This window comes from Varroa destructor, unplaced genomic scaffold (genome assembly GCF_002443255.2).
Source record: "Varroa destructor unplaced genomic scaffold, Vdes_3.0 BEIS01000005.1, whole genome shotgun sequence".
Lineage (NCBI taxonomy): Eukaryota > Metazoa > Arthropoda > Arachnida > Mesostigmata > Varroidae > Varroa > Varroa destructor.
Window position 1 is genome coordinate 20991551 of NW_019211458.1, and position 16514 is coordinate 21008064.

The 16514-nt window shown below is 45.9% G+C and overlaps 2 protein-coding genes across 14 annotated transcripts in view; one reads left to right on the top strand and one right to left on the bottom strand.

Annotated features, from left to right (window-relative positions):
- Positions 1 to 16514, bottom strand: part of LOC111251811 (transmembrane emp24 domain-containing protein 7-like) — a 154496-nt gene that overhangs the window by 31256 nt on the left and 106726 nt on the right. The window lies entirely within an intron of this gene.
- The window catches only part of LOC111251810 (homeobox protein Meis1-like), a 110542-nt gene that overhangs the window by 10634 nt on the left and 83394 nt on the right, over positions 1 to 16514 (top strand). For 2 of the 6 annotated variants that reach the window (XR_015328867.1, XR_015328868.1), the window contains exons 1-2: positions 3382 to 4779; positions 12707 to 12927. Coding sequence is in view for 4 of the 6 variants with exons in the window: in XM_086990730.1 (XP_086846856.1) it covers positions 4747 to 4779; positions 12707 to 12927 (254 nt within the window). In the remaining 2 variants the exon portion in view is untranslated. Of the gene's footprint in view, positions 1 to 3381; positions 4780 to 12706; positions 12928 to 16514 lie in introns of those variants that run through there. The other 4 variants (XM_086990730.1, XM_022808841.2, XM_022808839.2 and 1 more) reach the window with 4 other exon arrangements.

A 16514-nucleotide genomic window follows, 5' to 3' on the forward strand; every position in this document is an offset into this window, starting at 1 on the left:
CTGCATAGGTTAGGCTAGACCGCCTTCGCTGAGTTTACGCCCCTGAGTAGGGATAATCTGGTTAACTCTCGTGAAAAACGCGATCGTATCTACCCGGACAAGTGAGAGGCTTCAGGGCGAACACAAGTAGATAATGAGAAAGGTAAAATGTTCAGAGAATCAAAGAGTCACTGAACGAAATATTTGATCGCATTGGGCGTAGCACAAGGAGAGGACGAAATAAAAAATTCAACTAATATAAAGATCATGGACGACTGCCGCAGCAACACCAACGATAAGTACACAAGGCCGTAGAACAACTTGAATTCAGAAGCAGCAAATAATGAATCTTTGCCATTTTGTATTCGGTTGCAAAGGCATTCCCACGCAGAGAGAGAGGAAGAGTTCTCGGGGAAAAGTGAACCGTTGCTTGTGTAAGTTTAGTTATTTCAGTTATACCACATAACAGTCGAAATCCCTGTTTTCCGAGTAGAGATAACAAACGACTTTTCGAGACATTTAAAAGAAACTTATGTACCGTTATGCAGCGAAGAAACGACAGGCTCAGACTGTAAAAATTCCATATGATTATAGTTAGATGTACCTAATAAGTGGTATAGATAAACGATAAGGAAAAATACTATAATATAATTTATCGGGCTTGAATCATTGTCACGTACACGCAACTCGGTAACGTAACCCATTGTATGCCTCCTGTAAGGGGCCCAGTAGAGACTGAGTGTTCCCAAGTTGAAGCTTGCAGCTCAAGTTCAGCCTCGATAAAAGCCTAATTTCTGTTAGTAACCACAACACATCAAACTTTTATTGAATATCAGTCTTCTGGTATTGCCGTTGACCGAACCCCTCGATACGTGTCGCTGCCCAATGGTACTGCTACTTTAAAACTTCTCGGGCGCTCACTAAAATCGCTCAGTCACACATTCACAGCAGCCACGCTGCGACAACTCACAATTCCTCCCGCGTTAGGCAGCGTAGCAGCAGCAGCGGCGGTACCATGTGCGTTTTATTGCATTGTATTTCTGTGAATAGATCCAAGAAGCCATCGAGCGACGGATTGAATCGTCTTCCTCTCCATCGTCGGCCTGAGAGCCTCCGATCTAACTCCACTCGCGGTCGATCAGTAAGAGAAGCGAAAGTTGCGGTGCTTTTATCATACGCCCAGGCAGACGCGCATACACACGCGCCCCGCGTATTCTTCCCGTCGTTGTTCCGTATATTGTTCTCCAGCTTTCACCTATCTATCCTCTAGAAAAGCTCCTACTCCGCTGCTGGTCTACATTGGATTTCGTATCGAGGTGGACAGCAGCCGCAGCACATGCCCCTGCCCCGTGCTGACAGTGCCCATGGTAGCACACCAGGTACCTGCAGAAGTAGAAGATAATAGCGAAACGGGTGAGACCGCAGCCATTACTTCGGCTGGTGCTACTATTATTGCGAATAGTTCTGCTGGATAAAGTGCTTCGGTGGCTAAAACCACGGTTAGTTTCTGCTATGGCTTCTAATACGGAACTAACTTCTGTTTGCTTCGATTCGGCTTAAAACGAGATCGCACGCGGTCGACACGGCCATTTGCGCCAGTGGGTGAACGACGGCTAGTCGCTCAAGTTCGCATTCGTTCACGCACTCAGCGACTCGGTGCGCCCTGCTTGGATCCACCAGTTTACGATAGCACCACCACTATCAGAGGTCCACCCACGCTGCCGTTAGCCGCTGGCAGAGTATGAGGACCGCCTTCGGTCAGGCGACTTCACGGAACAACGCCCTGTCGGGGAGTGGGGGGTGAAAGGTGAGAGCTGAGTGGGGGGAATGCTGATAGAAATTGCTGCCCGATCTTCTTGGCTACCCATGAGCCGAAGTCGGAGAGCGTACCTTTAGATAGCACATGCAGGTTAGCAGAAGCGCAGATCACTGAGTTGGATATCGAAGAAATCAAAATACAGTGATGGCCTTTGCTTAGCGGCCTACGACCGACAACCACAACAATGGTCGACAACGAGTTCCCTCGCCCCAACGGTGCAAATTTTGCTTCTTCAATAAATATCCTTTTTTTGATGCTTGGTAGATTTGTGTCAAAGTGCCCACGAACGATTAAAGTCGCTGATTCTGTATGCGACTTGCGGAAATCTTAGACTTTCATATACGTTCGCTGTGTAATATAGGATACATACACAGCTGTCAGGGAGCTAGTCGACTTTTTACTGAAGGCCGGTTCCGGGCTTCAGGAAATACCTCAAAAATAAATTGTTAAGGTTCTCGTTCAGTTTCGGCGGCCTCCAGCCAGAAATATGAAGGAGGACTGCATCTATACGTCTATGTCGTTGAAAATGATTCAGATGTTCTTTGTGCTGTCTTCCTAGCTTCTCACAGAAACACGATTGTGCCCGACAAATATCTTTTCGCTCTGCCATTTCGAAGCTAGAAAAAAATCCCCAAAAGCAGTGTATTGTTGTTATTGTGTCAAACATCTTTGTTCTGTTATTCTAGGATATCCGGTTCATTTCCGAATCTATCAGCGGACTGTTATCTATGCAAATGCTTTTATCTACGATTAACCGCTAGTACGATCAGGCAACGTATATCTGATGCAGTTATTTATGTATTCCATGCTCGCATCTACTTGAAACAACTTTAGGGAAATAGTAGATCCTTTTTTAGAATTTCGATGATTTCAAGATGTCCAATGGCTTTACGTCTGTACGGAGACGATTTTTTGTCTGGAACCTCAAGGTCTCATTGACTACGCCGTAATTTTTCATTATCACAGAAATATAAGAAAAATATATGCTTGCTTTGGAAATCGAATACGCTTCGTGAGCTGTTAGCTAGGTACACATTGCGGCTGCAACGGTCAAGAAAACGTATAATTTTTACGTCATCGCTTCGGCGCGTTTGTTGCGAGTGTTGTCTAACGTGGCTGATTAACTTCATTCGTTCATATATGAGTGTGGTGAATATGTTTTTCTTTGCGGACAATCGAAATCAGCTCGAAGTGCTGAATCATTGGTATTCGATGGTAATGAAGTGCTGAGTCGCTTACACCTACGCAACTATTACTGAATTGCCCCAAGTACGGTGATGTCAGTAAAAAAGATGGAAGATAAACTTTCGACTAGCGATGTATCTACTCTAGACAAAAGGGACCCCATGGACTATATTCTATGCGATGCACACTTTGTTCGGCCTGCAAACTGAACAGAAAGCGAAAAATAAGGATCGGCTTGAAAGTAAATGTTTTGATGACTAAATGGAATGACATAATTCTAATCTTATCCGACAGATAATATTATGTACGTTTGCGTTAGTTGTAGCGCGTCGCAAATCGGACTGCTCGTCCTTACCTCAACTTCCGAGAAAGAGCCACCTTGCTCCAAACATCCTGTTGATAGCTAACCCCTTGCGCTCTACAACGACTGACAAAGACGTTGTACACTTCTGCAGCGTGGACGCGGTGCGGCTTCGAACCCGAAGTCGGCCGGTTCCGTAGGCCAGCATTTCATCTATGAAAACTAATTTTTTTTATTGCATATCGCTGCAGGTGATTGTGTAGGCGGGCCACCTCCAACTGGCTAGTGAAACCCTGTTTCAGCGTTAAATTTAATGGTTCAAGCTTCCTTCAAGTCTCTATTATCTGGCACATAGTTTGTTGAGTTGTGCTGACACTATTAGCAATCGTAGCGGAAAGTACGACAGTGGCTCATCCGACCGAACCTATGCCCTGCTTGCGTGCTGCTTTTGCTGCTACGGCCCGAGTTGACTGCTCGTTGCTGCTTGATGTGGTCGACGTGTTCTTCGAAGGACCCGTTTGCTAGCTGGTCGCCGCACAAGAGACCCAGTGGGTTGGGAGAGGGTCCGTCGTTGAGCCCTCGCAGCCGTCATGGATGATGCATGGGGTGGAAGGATGCCAACCATGCATCAAGTATTTGATTGATGTGCTGCTTGCTGTCTGCGGACACAAAGGCTAGCACGGGTTCGCGGCATCATTCACGGCAAATGCTACTGCTGCTGTTACCGTTTTTCGTTCAGTTAACGACTGATTTGTTACTACGATTGTTGGATGCTCACTGTCTGCTCAAGCCGCGGCTGACTGTGCGCAGGCAGACCACAGCTGAGGCATACGCTAAAACGACGGGTCGAAAATGGTGCGATTCTATTAATCAGCTGATCCTCCTAGAGGTTACGACACCGGCGAGGCTCGAGGACAGTGTTCTGGACGACATATTTAATGTCTAGTTTACAGATCACACTTCACCCCGGTAGTGCCAACTGGTTGGGAGGTTTGGGGGATTATCAGAGTACCCATTTTTGCTGCGCGGTGTGGACCGACTTCCTGTGATTGGAAGAAAAGCAAAAAGACGAGAATAGGGAAACTAGCTAACTTTGGCACACCTGCCTGTCCTCACCTTTCTTGTATTAGGTGAGAGGCGCGATGGGTGGTAGCGCGTTTCGTGGAAACCGACGTACAGCGTAGCCTGACGTCGAGAGTGTCGCCGACTTGGATACAATTGCTTCACTTCGGAAACGTGTTTTTTTCTAGTGAGGTGCTAGTGGTATGAGTGAGGTCGATACGGTGCTTTCGGAAGAACAACTCAATTAAAACTCGTGTACATAAACGACGTATTTGTGTCGATGACAACGACCTTGGTGTTGAAGTTCAGTGAGAACTAGTGCTGTTGTTATTGCCGTGGTGGTTTTCGTTGTTATAACTCTTTTCCCATAGGCGTGTGTAAGCTTGTGAAAATATACGCAATGGATATCCTCGTGAGGCCTGTTCTTGGCGGAGTACGTATACGTATAAGAAAATCGAAGGAAGAGCCAGACGAAATTGCACAAGCGAAACTATACAGAAAAAGAAAGCAAACATTAAATAAGCTCACACATACGCAGATCTATTTTTTTTTTAAATGTTCGGCCTGATCTCTACGAAAATAGATTTTACAAATTCAGCTGTGTGGAAATGTATTTATTTGTATGTTTAAGCCGACCGAGCTTTTCTACAACCGTTTTCAAAAGAAAACTATAATTTTTTTTACGTATTTTTAGCGAAATTCAGCCTTTCGACTCCTATAGTCGTATTTGCGTTACGTATTTTCATAGCTCGTACTTGTAGCATAGTAAAACTCAAACGGGTATAGACATCGCCAGCCAGGCCGACAGTGCGTCGCTAGAATCAGCTCTAGAATATATTATAGACTTTTGCACAGCGCCTAAATGATTCTATTTATCTGATTACAATAGAAAGTGATCCCAGCTGTTTGGAACCTAAAAATGGTGATCCTAGAATCACAATTTGCGATACCACAGTGACTAAAACCCCTATCTACGTGTCGCATTATTGTTAGGAACCCGCTTTCTCCTAGTCAATTCAGAAACGTTCACATCGTAGCGTTTACCAACCCGATTAATACCACCCTTGTCGTCGAGCGTTGAAAATTTCAAAGGTCAAAATTCACGTCCGCTATGTTCTACTGTCTACCTTGAAATCCTGTCGGCTCCATCTGTCGTATTATGGAAGTCCATTACCTATCATACCCTTTAGAGTTCAGTTCCCTTCTGACAGCCTCGCGTGCTAGTGTTTCTGTGTACGTTGTTCGCTAGCGTGTGTTGTCTAAACGTTTGGGGTTTCCGCTAACCCAGCTGTGGTCTGTAACGTGGTAACCGCTATTTTTTTTTGACGCGTTAGAACCCTCATTTGAACGGTTCGTTCGACGGGCTATCGCGCCATAAATTCACTCTGACATTTTTACTGTTTTTGTTCACCATCCTTTATCCCCCGTTTGTTTTCCTCCCTCTCCCTGTCCTTCTCTTCTCCCTTTTTTCGCCATGTTTCTTTTTTAAATCTTTTTATTCTTCCATTTAACAATGAGAGACCAGCTCTCGCGGTGACATTATTTCTCCGCAGGTATTTGTTGGCGTCGTTGTACCAATGCTAAGCCTCCGCAAGCGCTACGCCCCTAGCTCTAAAAGCTGCTGGAAGCCTGTAGCCGTATGCGCACGCAAGTAAAGTCGGCGTGCGGGTTTTCTCGCTTGTTATCTGAAAGCTAGTGTAAGAAGGATGTTGTAAAGATATGAGGCGATGACGACGATACTAATGGGGGCGGCAGCAGCGGCCGCGCCGGTTGCTAGGGGCAAAAGTTGGCGGCCTGCAACGGTAATATAAGTGCGAGTAAGCTATAGAAGTTAGGTGTAGCGGGCATTTAGCGCTCGCGCGATAATCGGGAGACGAATGCCATTGAATTACTAGCGATGGCACTACAGCGCCATGCGACGAAGGCCTGATGCGCCTTCGTAACTTTGTCGTCCTATTCGCTCGCCCGTCTGCGGTTGACGATGCCTGCTCTCCGAGTGGTAGTTTCCGATTTCAAAGGAACCATCAAAAAGAACCCATAGCAGTGAGAAAAAACGATTTGTTGAAGGCAGGACGAAACAGGCGGCAGTTCCATCTATGCGGCCTGACAGGGAACGAGCAAACCATACAAGGTCGTGTTTGATTCACACTGAATTTGCAAACGACCCCAGCAGCCAACAAAGTCTTTGACCAGCTCTGAATGAAGTCGACCTACTTCTATCTCTATGAATGAAAAATAAAAGATTGCTCAGTTTAAAATTTTCTTGTCTTCCTTTGCTCACTTGTCGACTTTACTAGATTGCCGTTTTATGAAGGCGAAAAAGAAAAAGGATCAGATCTCGAACTGCAGCTAAACGGTGCTGACTGGCTAGACATCAGCGTAGCTGATGCAAGTCGCGCATTGAGACGATACAGATAGCTGCCGTTGCTATGATCGCTGCTACGGCCACCGTCGACCGCAGTTCGAGGAGGCATAAACATTTCGACGAGAGAAAGCATAATGAAGCCTTGTGGCGTTCCTGTCGTCTGTGTCGCCATAGGTCGTGTCGCCGTGGCGACAGTTAGAAACGATAGAGGCTTCGTCCTTGTCCTTTTCGCCTTCTTCTACTTTTTACGAGACTAGCTGCATGTTTATAGGTGGGCGTGTGCATGTGCGGCAGTATTAATGTGTGTCATATGTGGACACACGAACGCATTTTCCCACATAAGAATGCTTGTTGATGCCGTCAACGGCAGTGGTCACTCTGGTGACGATAACCGACTCTCATCATGATAAGGTTGAGATCGCGGCGACGGCCGCAGTAATACTCATTATGAGAATGGCGCTCGTCAGCGTGGCCTCTTAACGCTTTAGGGCTCTGCTGAACGTCGGTGGGGCGATGTGTTTAGTAAATCTATTGGGCGTAGTTGGTGGCATAGTTGTACAACAGGTGCTTCTGGCGATTTTCAAGTGCTGCCAGTTCAGCAACATTTCTCGACTGCACCACTTAGGGCACTATCATAGACGATACCATTGCCATGCACGTCTAGCCTTCTCGATAGCGACATACGTATACATCTAAATAGTACGATGAAATCTCACCCACGTGCTAAAATATAGCTGGTATTACCACTCGAATTAAATACGTTTATTCAATCGGTGAAATCGATTCCACTAGTAGGGTGCAGCAGCCGGTCACTCGACCACGAACTTGATATCGTTGTCTATTTTTCATCAAGTTTATCGATTATCGTACTGGCAATACACACAATTCGCACTTTGGACTTCTACTTGAAAGAGGGGCAAAGTTGTAAGGCAAAATAGTAACTCATTCCCAGGCGGCGGAACGGTTGACCAAAAGGTACACTACAAGCTCCAATTGTACTCTAATAATGGAAGGTCGGCGATAAATTAGGACAGACCAGTCTACGCTCGAGCCATCCATGAACTATCATCACAGCCCTGTACCTGAAAACTATCTTATGCTTATGGCTTGATGTCCAATTCCCTTCTCTCAGTTCGCTCAACTAAACTTAGTAGTAATTACGCAGTGATTGATGCCTAGAAATGAACTATAATATCTTCACAGCACTATGAGGATCGGACAGAAGAAGATGGAAACGATCGCTAGCTAAATCACAATGTACATCTGCCAATCTAGGTTGGACTTTAAAATCATGTCTCGTACAATAAATGTCGTTCGAAAAGCTGCTTATCAGACAGATTTTTTTTGGGCTTAGAAATAATCGTAGTATCATGTTGATTGAGCATTTTATCAGTTTCTTTCTAATTCTACACGGAAACAAATCCGGGCAAACGGGATTCATGAGCCTGGCCTATCTATCCTTAACATGTGATTTTGCCATATCCTTCATTTCCTTCTGTATTTAAACTTTTTTTGCTGTTAAGTGAGAGAACTTGATAAGATGTCTTTGGAGTTTTACAGAAAATTTACTGCATACTCATGCTACCCCAAGGCAATAAAAATGTTTACAGAGCAACACTTATTTTTTAAAGTTTTTCCTATATTCCTTCTTCGAGTGCGTTTTCGATAGTTGATCTCTACGTATTATAATTACTAGTACTCTTACGTGTATAGATCATTGGATTGCTATCACGGATTAGAATTATGTATACATACGTATAGGCAGGCATCTTTAGGCACAAAGTATGATATGGAGCAAGCGAACTCATTGGAACTTTTGGCCTTAGAAATGCTGGACTTTCACCAGACGCCGTTCTATCGTTTAATATCTCTTAACCTGATCCTGCGGTCCGCTACTTGTCTTTGTCTCTTAGTTTCGTTCCTTACGCTATTTTTTACTTATTTGCTCTGCACCATTTTAGCTCGTCCGTTTTAAACTTTTATCTTGTTTTTGATTATTTGAATATCTTCTGCTATTTCTGATCTCTGCCTGTATTTCGCCCGACCGAGGTCTTCTATGCGCATGCGCCCATACATATGGAAGTCGGAAGCAGTTACCGGAAAAAAGCCTTATCGCAATAGCGATGTAAATGTGGGTCTTGCAGGGTGATGCCAGGTAGACGTCCTCATGCGATTAGTAGGGACATCTAGCTCAAACGTCTCGCGTCCCATCTCTAGACGTCTAACCTCATTACTAGAAGGTTTTTACGCTTAACTCATTGATTTCGGATTCTGATATTGATCAACAATTGAAATTTTTAATTGTCTTAGAAATGACGGCCAACTCTGCTTTTCGTGGATTCGGAACTGCAAAAGTTATGAAGGCGACGGATCTATGTGTGGGGCTTGTTTGGGTCAAGGTCGGCTGCAAACGCAGGTTATTGATCTCAGAATCTCAAATGTAATCCATAGGAGCCGCAAAAAGAAAACAATTCATAAATAGACCGTCTTCCTAAAGCGAGAATGGCCGCCATATTATGCCGTTCTGACGGGATGCATGCGCGGCATCAAAACCATAAATACAGCCTTTTTATTTATTACGAAATTTATGGCCATCAATTCGATGCCCGTATTTTACCAATGACACCTCTAAAAAGGAAGGAACACAAATGTCAAAGTAAAAGACGAGCCCCAGAACATATTTTTCTTATACTTAAATGTCAGCTACCTTCATTTACTACCATACGTAACTGATATAGTTTTGTGGCTTAAATAGGTATGAAATATCTCTCCTTAAGAACACGTCAGAGCAACCACAATAAGAGGCTCACGCACAACGTGTTGTACATACGCAGCTACACATCACGTCTCGTTACCGTCACGACATTTGCTATAATTATATCCTCATTATATATAGCCTGAGCAATATTTTACGGACTGATGTAGAAATACGGTAGTCGCAATGGTGCTAGCGGATTTCGCTAGCATACTTCCGGCTGCCGTATTTTGTGTTGACACGACACCTATATGAAACAATTGAAGTTGCTTTGAATGAATCTTATTAAGGTTTTCCTTCTTTTCATCAACTGTTTGTTCTTTGGTTGCCGATCGTTTCACCTATGACAACCCGATATAATTAACAAGTAATCGGCGAAGGTATTTTCTCGACTGCTGCACATTCTCACGTGTCCCTTGGTGTACATTTAGTATCGGCCGATGCACAATAGAGCAAAGCAAGACCAGTAAAAATAATTTCAAACGAACAAACAGACTGCATAATTATCATTCGTCCGAACCAAGAGTGACTGATTTTATTATAATTTAATTGCGTGATGGTTCTGCTGCCGCTCTATCCGCCTTTGAGTTCTTCCCTATATCGTGGCTTATAAGGAGCAATAAGTAAAGTGAGCAGGCGTAAACCCATGAAGACGCGCTCTGTATCCGTTGATTTTGTCAATAAAAAAGGTCGAGGCGATGCTACAAAAAGAAATTTGCTATTTTCATCGACTTCAATACGAAACGTCTCCGCTGTCCCAGGAGGCAAACGCTGAACATGCGCAAATTCGATATTTTGCTGGTGATAACACCAATGTAGTCCCGTTGATGTTTACTAGTTTGTTCTTCACTCGTGCCTCATCCTATGGCACGCCATCGTTGGGTTCTTTTATGCTATAAGCGACAATGGCGAAGACTTGTTATGACGAAGCTTATAGCTGCGAACCCAATGATGATGATGATGATAACATCGACTACAACGACGTATATCTTGCAGGCGAACCGAAATGAGGTAAGCCTGAGAACATATTAGTCTTTTTGACTCCGTTCGGCTGCCGGTTCGGTCGCGGCATCCCAATGTTACCTATTGAAGGTACACACGAGCTGTTATGCGCGTCTGCAGTGTCGGTCCTAGCGGTGGATTCTTGGTTCGTCCATGATTCCTGCCAGCTCCGTCCGTCGCTGCCCAGTTGTTGGCGCCCTCTATGTGTAGCAGCAAGAGAATATTGAAGCAAGATTATGTGCAGTAATAACATCTATTCCGGCGGCAGTTTCCACATTTCTATGGCGTTCCGCTTGCTGCCGCTTGTTAGTCCCCTTGCTCACCGTTGCTGGCAACTTGGCTGACGCGGGACGAACGAAAACGGACGGCCCCGCTGCCCAGCATGACGTCCGCCCGTCAAGAATATGTCAATCAGACGAGACAACTTGATGTGATGTTTAGGTCTGGTGCAATAACAGCACAAGCAGCCATGGCAGAAGCGGCAACAGCAGCACGAAAACGTAAAAATCAAAGGCTGAAGAGCAGCGAAAAATTCAGCGGAGAGACGATGAGGGCATGCGAAAACACGGGGCACAGGCGATCGCTACGGGAAAGGAGAACGAAGATATGGAAGCGATGTTGTTGCTGCTGTTGACGATGATGAAGATGGTCGACAATGGCGACTACAACGATGAATAGAAAAAGAACAACATCAAAGTGATGGCAATGATGATCAGGATGATGAGTAGGAAGGGGCTGACGGGGAAGATGACTAGTGACTCAGCAGTGATAGCTACAGGACAAGCACAGATAGAGGAGGGCGGTAGGGAGAAGGGAGGGCTAGACGTCTGCAGAGCCGCTCCATTAGGATCGACAGCATTTGACTAGCTATAATATATGCCTGTATGTTCGGGAATAGCTGAGGAAGAGCTCTCATCATCCGAGGTTAACCGTGTAGCCGGTTGGCCGCCTTGTTGCGGACGTCGGCGGATCAACCAATGGATGGTTGGCCGGACGGACGCACGAGCGAACTCGGACGAACATCGACCGTGAGTTTGCCTGCAGAAGGTTCGAAGTCGAAGATCTTCCGAAGAATCCGCTGTTGATAGGTCGCTTGTTCGGGACGAGAGAGCTACAAGCCCGATTGCTCGGTCCTCCTCTGCGACTCCTCAGCCACGATGCCTACATGTCGACGTAGGCTTAGGGCAAGAGCATACAGGCAGGCAGGCAGTGGGGACCCAGGTAAAATGGCAGATATCGAGAAGTCGCTGCTGCACACAAGCAACGAAAGCTCTGTTGAACACGAAGCAAAAGATAACTACTAAAGAGGAATGTTAATAGAGCATTCCGAAGAGCAACCCCCAAAAGTCAGCCAAATTTGAGCAGTTGAAGGCAAATCGAAGCCAGTCCGTTTGGTCTGGGATCCGAATCGATTGAGGTAGAAAACGGGATAGAACGAACAAACGAGGGACTAAGGTGGTCGACGAATGAAATTGATGAATTCGCCCTTAATAGCCTGAGCTACTGCAGCCCAGGGGCAAAATTGTACCACTAAACGGCGTTCCCGTTCACAGAAACGATTGAGAGCTCAATGCAAGGAGAACTAGAACCTAAAGCTCAAAAGGTCTTGATTGCCTGTCGCATCGTTGGACCTATCAACTACCTGGACGGAACTAGCTGGAGAAATGGGTTAAGGGTTCATATGGATACGGTCCGATTATCTTTTCGGACGGGGCAAACAACTCTTCGAAGCGAACAATATGATCTAGGGGAATTACATAAACGGGTATGTTTGCTGCCCGATGAAAGCAGTAAACGAGTGCCATTTTGAATCCAATCAGATGTACAGAGTGCTCAAGAGTGGCGAAACTAAAGAATCGAGGTTCTTCTGCAGAAGTCATCACATCTAGAATATCCCAGCGTTTAGCATCGTTGTTTCTAGGAGGCAAAACAAGTAGTTATCTTAAAAATCAGTCAAACAGCGGGTAACAAGATGGCTAATCCGTAATTGACTGGCAAAATTTGCAGAGTTTTTATCTCTACGCATATCACATTAGACATGGACCACAATCACGCACAAAATCACCAGCACGACCAAAACGACTGTCTATCTAGTGTTAAATTTTCGCATAATTAATTCACCGGAAAACAGACATGTCATCATACTGTCATCACAATCATGCTCATCACTATCTATGACGCCATTGTTTAATATGGATTTTGCTTTTGTGTTTGTTGTTGGTGTCGGTGTTATTTTAGTACGAAGACTCCATCTCGCACTATGGTGCAGGTGGGGCCGTGGACTACGGAGACCCGCGAGGAGCATCAGGTCTGATGGCGGGGAGCGGACCAGGATCTGGCGCTCTCTCTCCTGCACCCGTAGGTGTCGGTGGATTGCCGTCACCTGCGCCTGCATACCCTGCCCCCGCCATGGGCTCTGTGCCGGACGTCCACAAACGCGACAAAGACGCCATCTACGGGTAAGTAGACAATGTGACCTTTTCGAAGGTCTCAATATTTTTTAACTAACTGGCTATGGAACTAAGCTATTGTTAGGCCATCTGTTATGTAATTAAACTGAAATTTCTGTAGTACATACTCGTACTAACGAGAAGTTAGTAAGTGCTAGGCTTTGAGAAAGGAATAAACTAGTTTGAAAATTGTATTCGTTGGAGATGATAATATGGGTCGCTGCATTGAGGCTGGTTACGATTGTGCCTACGATTGCAAAACTCGCGGCGATAATAGGCTTGAGCTGAAACTAGCAAATGTTCAACAAAAATCTACAACATACGTGTTCCATCATCACCATTATCAATGTTGCTGCATACTTAGAACGGTCGACAAATCAACATGTCCTATTTCTTAACTTAGTGCTGGAGCGTGTTATTCACTGCAAAAAAATCATACGATTTATTTCATCACGAAGGTATCGGAAGGTCTATAGGTATTTATCCAGGACAACTACGGTCGCTTTAGGTACGATCTTTGAGCGTTGACATCGTTTGCTCTTGGAATCTTCCGACAATCTAAACAGTAGGGGTTTAAATAAATGATGTTTCCAAGTGAGCGCACGAAGGACGTGCGTGTCAAAAGCGGAGTAAGACTTATTGTCTGTCTGGTAGTGTCAAGATAATCGCAATGATTTATGCTGTTGAGTCCTCTTTCGCTACGTGTATGATCTGAATGAGCGTCCATTGGAAGGACACCTAGAGGACTTAGTTTATTTCCGTTGACTAGTATACTAATGCAACCCAATGCCACCCCGCACCCCGCACTAACGCAACAACGCCACCTACGTATCTATGTGTATATATAGTGATTCTATTCTGAGTTGAGTTTTCTAGCCGTGCAGCATGAAACCACTGTGGATGGTGATGTTTTCAGAGTCCTATCACAGGCCTTCGTAGACACCCAGAGAAGATTCGTATAGCTGACACCTCGAGTTAGGTCGCTTGCTTTTCTACCTCTCTTTTTCTCTCTCACAAAAACGACAGACATCCAAAAAGTCTGCGGCGCGCTGGGGAAGGTTATGTAAACCATATTGTGGGCCCCATTGTATGTTCTATAGTTAAGTTCGGTGATTCTTAGCAACTGTAGATTGTGAGCTATTTTTTTTTTGTCTAGAGATGGCAACGAAGACGAAAAGGAGAGAGGAACCAGACAGACGCGTCATTCGCGTAACACAATGAGTCCCGACAGTATTAAGGCAATTACAAAGCTGACAATGACTGTTGTTTGGTTCGACGTTTATGTATCTAGAGGGAATGGAGCCACTGGACTCCTATGGTCCACTGCAGATTATCACAGGTAGACAGATATGTCTCTGTGTCTGGAAGTATTAAGACTTGATCCGTATGCCTGATCTTGGTCACATCTTCACTGAGATCGGCAGTGTGGGCGGCGGCTACGTCTGTCGCTCTCCAATGGGTCCTCGCTAACGATCTGAATCGTTTTGTCCTTCTTTTTCTCGCGCGGTTATCTGCCACCAAGAACCGTCATCACAATAATGCACTTTACACCAACAGCAGTAGCGATCTGGTAGGGCATGGCCTAGGGATCGTATTGACTACAGCCTCTAGTTACTCCGGTGATGACCGACATCATGTTCGCTGATATGAAATCCGACTCCTGACGCCGCCGCCGCCGCCGCCGCCACTGCTAGGGCTGGAGCTGACGCTGTCTGAGTGCTCCAATGGGGATTATGCAGTTAAGTGCCTGCCTGCCTGCCTGCTTCGTTTTGCCATGCGACACTAAGCGGTTCCAGTTGTGGCCGTTTCTGCTACGAGAAATGTAGTAGAGCTCTTCTTGTCCGCGCCACCATCGCTGTTCCTGATCATCGTCATTGGCAGGGGTCCAGTTGTCTCCTTAGGCGACTGCTAGTACTACAACAGGCCACTACAGGCCAAACAGAACAAGACGAGAAACGAATGAAGCATGGAATCAGGATACACAAGGGCCGCGGGGGCAGGACGGAACAGAGACCTGAGGACAATGCATTCCACATGCTTATACTCTAAAAGATGTCAGGGAGGCAGAGGCGAGGTGAACGGGGGCCAATAGGATGCCCTCTTATTCTCCGAGTGGCCGAGACCCTATCTGGCTGTGGCGTTTCTCCGGCGTATCGTCTCGAATAGGGAACAACAGCAAAGCAGATAACAGAAAAGAGAAGAGCTGAGACGGGGTTTTTGGTACCGCAGATGCACAATTACGATCACCACTCAAAGTGAAAGGCCGATAGATGTCTATAAGCGATATAGGATTGGTGTCATTCAGGGGTGCAGAACTAATTTCTCGACGCTTCCTGCGCGCGGCTACACTGTTGTAAGAGCCGGACCGCGCGGCGGCAAGACAGAGGCAATTTATAGGCTCGAATAGTAGAAGTGGACCCTGGCGATGCTCACAGATATATATATTAGTATATGTTGTTCAGTAGCGTGAACGAGGAAGCACAGACCGGCGTTGTTGCTAGAGCAGATGTGGACAGCGTTGCTGGTCGCGCAGTTTTCGACTGAACTCTGCGTCGTAGATTGCTTTGATGAGATCACTATCTCCTTACAGCGTTTATTCGATTTCCTTCAATCACTCGCGCGGTCGCTTTCCACATGTCTCCGCTCTGCCCTATCAGTCAGTCTATAGAATGTATAGAACAAAGGTCCAACATCATATATCTATGAGTAACTGAAAAAGGGACGAGCAGGCAGGAAGAAGCGGAGCAGTCGGCCTGTTTCACTTAGCTAGCTAGTAGCCTCTTATCACCCCATAGTTACTGCGAATTCGATTGCTGCGTTAGAGTTGTCGCTGGCTTATATAAAGAATATGTGTATATATATGGACAGTGACAATGGCAGAGATGACCGAATTCGTCTTCTCGTCGGGATAAGCGACGGCGGTAGCGGCCGCAGCGACAAACTTGACGAGCGCTTTGTATCGCTGTCACTTTTGATTAGCTGAGGAGGAGCAAAGGTGGCTGCCGGAGCGGACATGAGAACGAACTCCATAGCCAATAGCAGCAGCAACGTCTGCGTCTACAATTTTACAGTTGCTACACGGCTCCTCTAAACGAAGCAGTACCATCGCATTTTGCTGCTTGTCGTTGTCCGCCCGACGATGCGGCTGAGTGTGACAATGATGATAGAACTGATCGTAACACCGTGAACAAGGCAGTACGGTTTAGACCTCGAGTAGCTTTCAGTAGTTTAGCTAAAACTGGAACTATCCTATTCGAGAATCTACCTGAACGCTTCACTGCAGCGGTTTGACAGTAGCGATACTGTGACGATGACGACGGTTCACACACAACCCCTATTGTCTACATATCGGCCTGGCCGCTTCGTCCTACTCTTGCCTCTTCGCTTTCGTTCTATATTCGTTCTACGCTCCGCTTTCTGATCGCAGTCGCAAAACGCTCAAATATGTCGACAACGACACACGATGAAGACGACGAAGACCAGCGGCAGCAGCCGCGCCGAGGGATCTTGCTTTCCTCACGTTCCTCGTCCTGGTTGAGCTTTTGGTCTGCTTGCAGCAGGGTCCGTTCTCGATTCGGTTAAGACTGGCGCGGCTG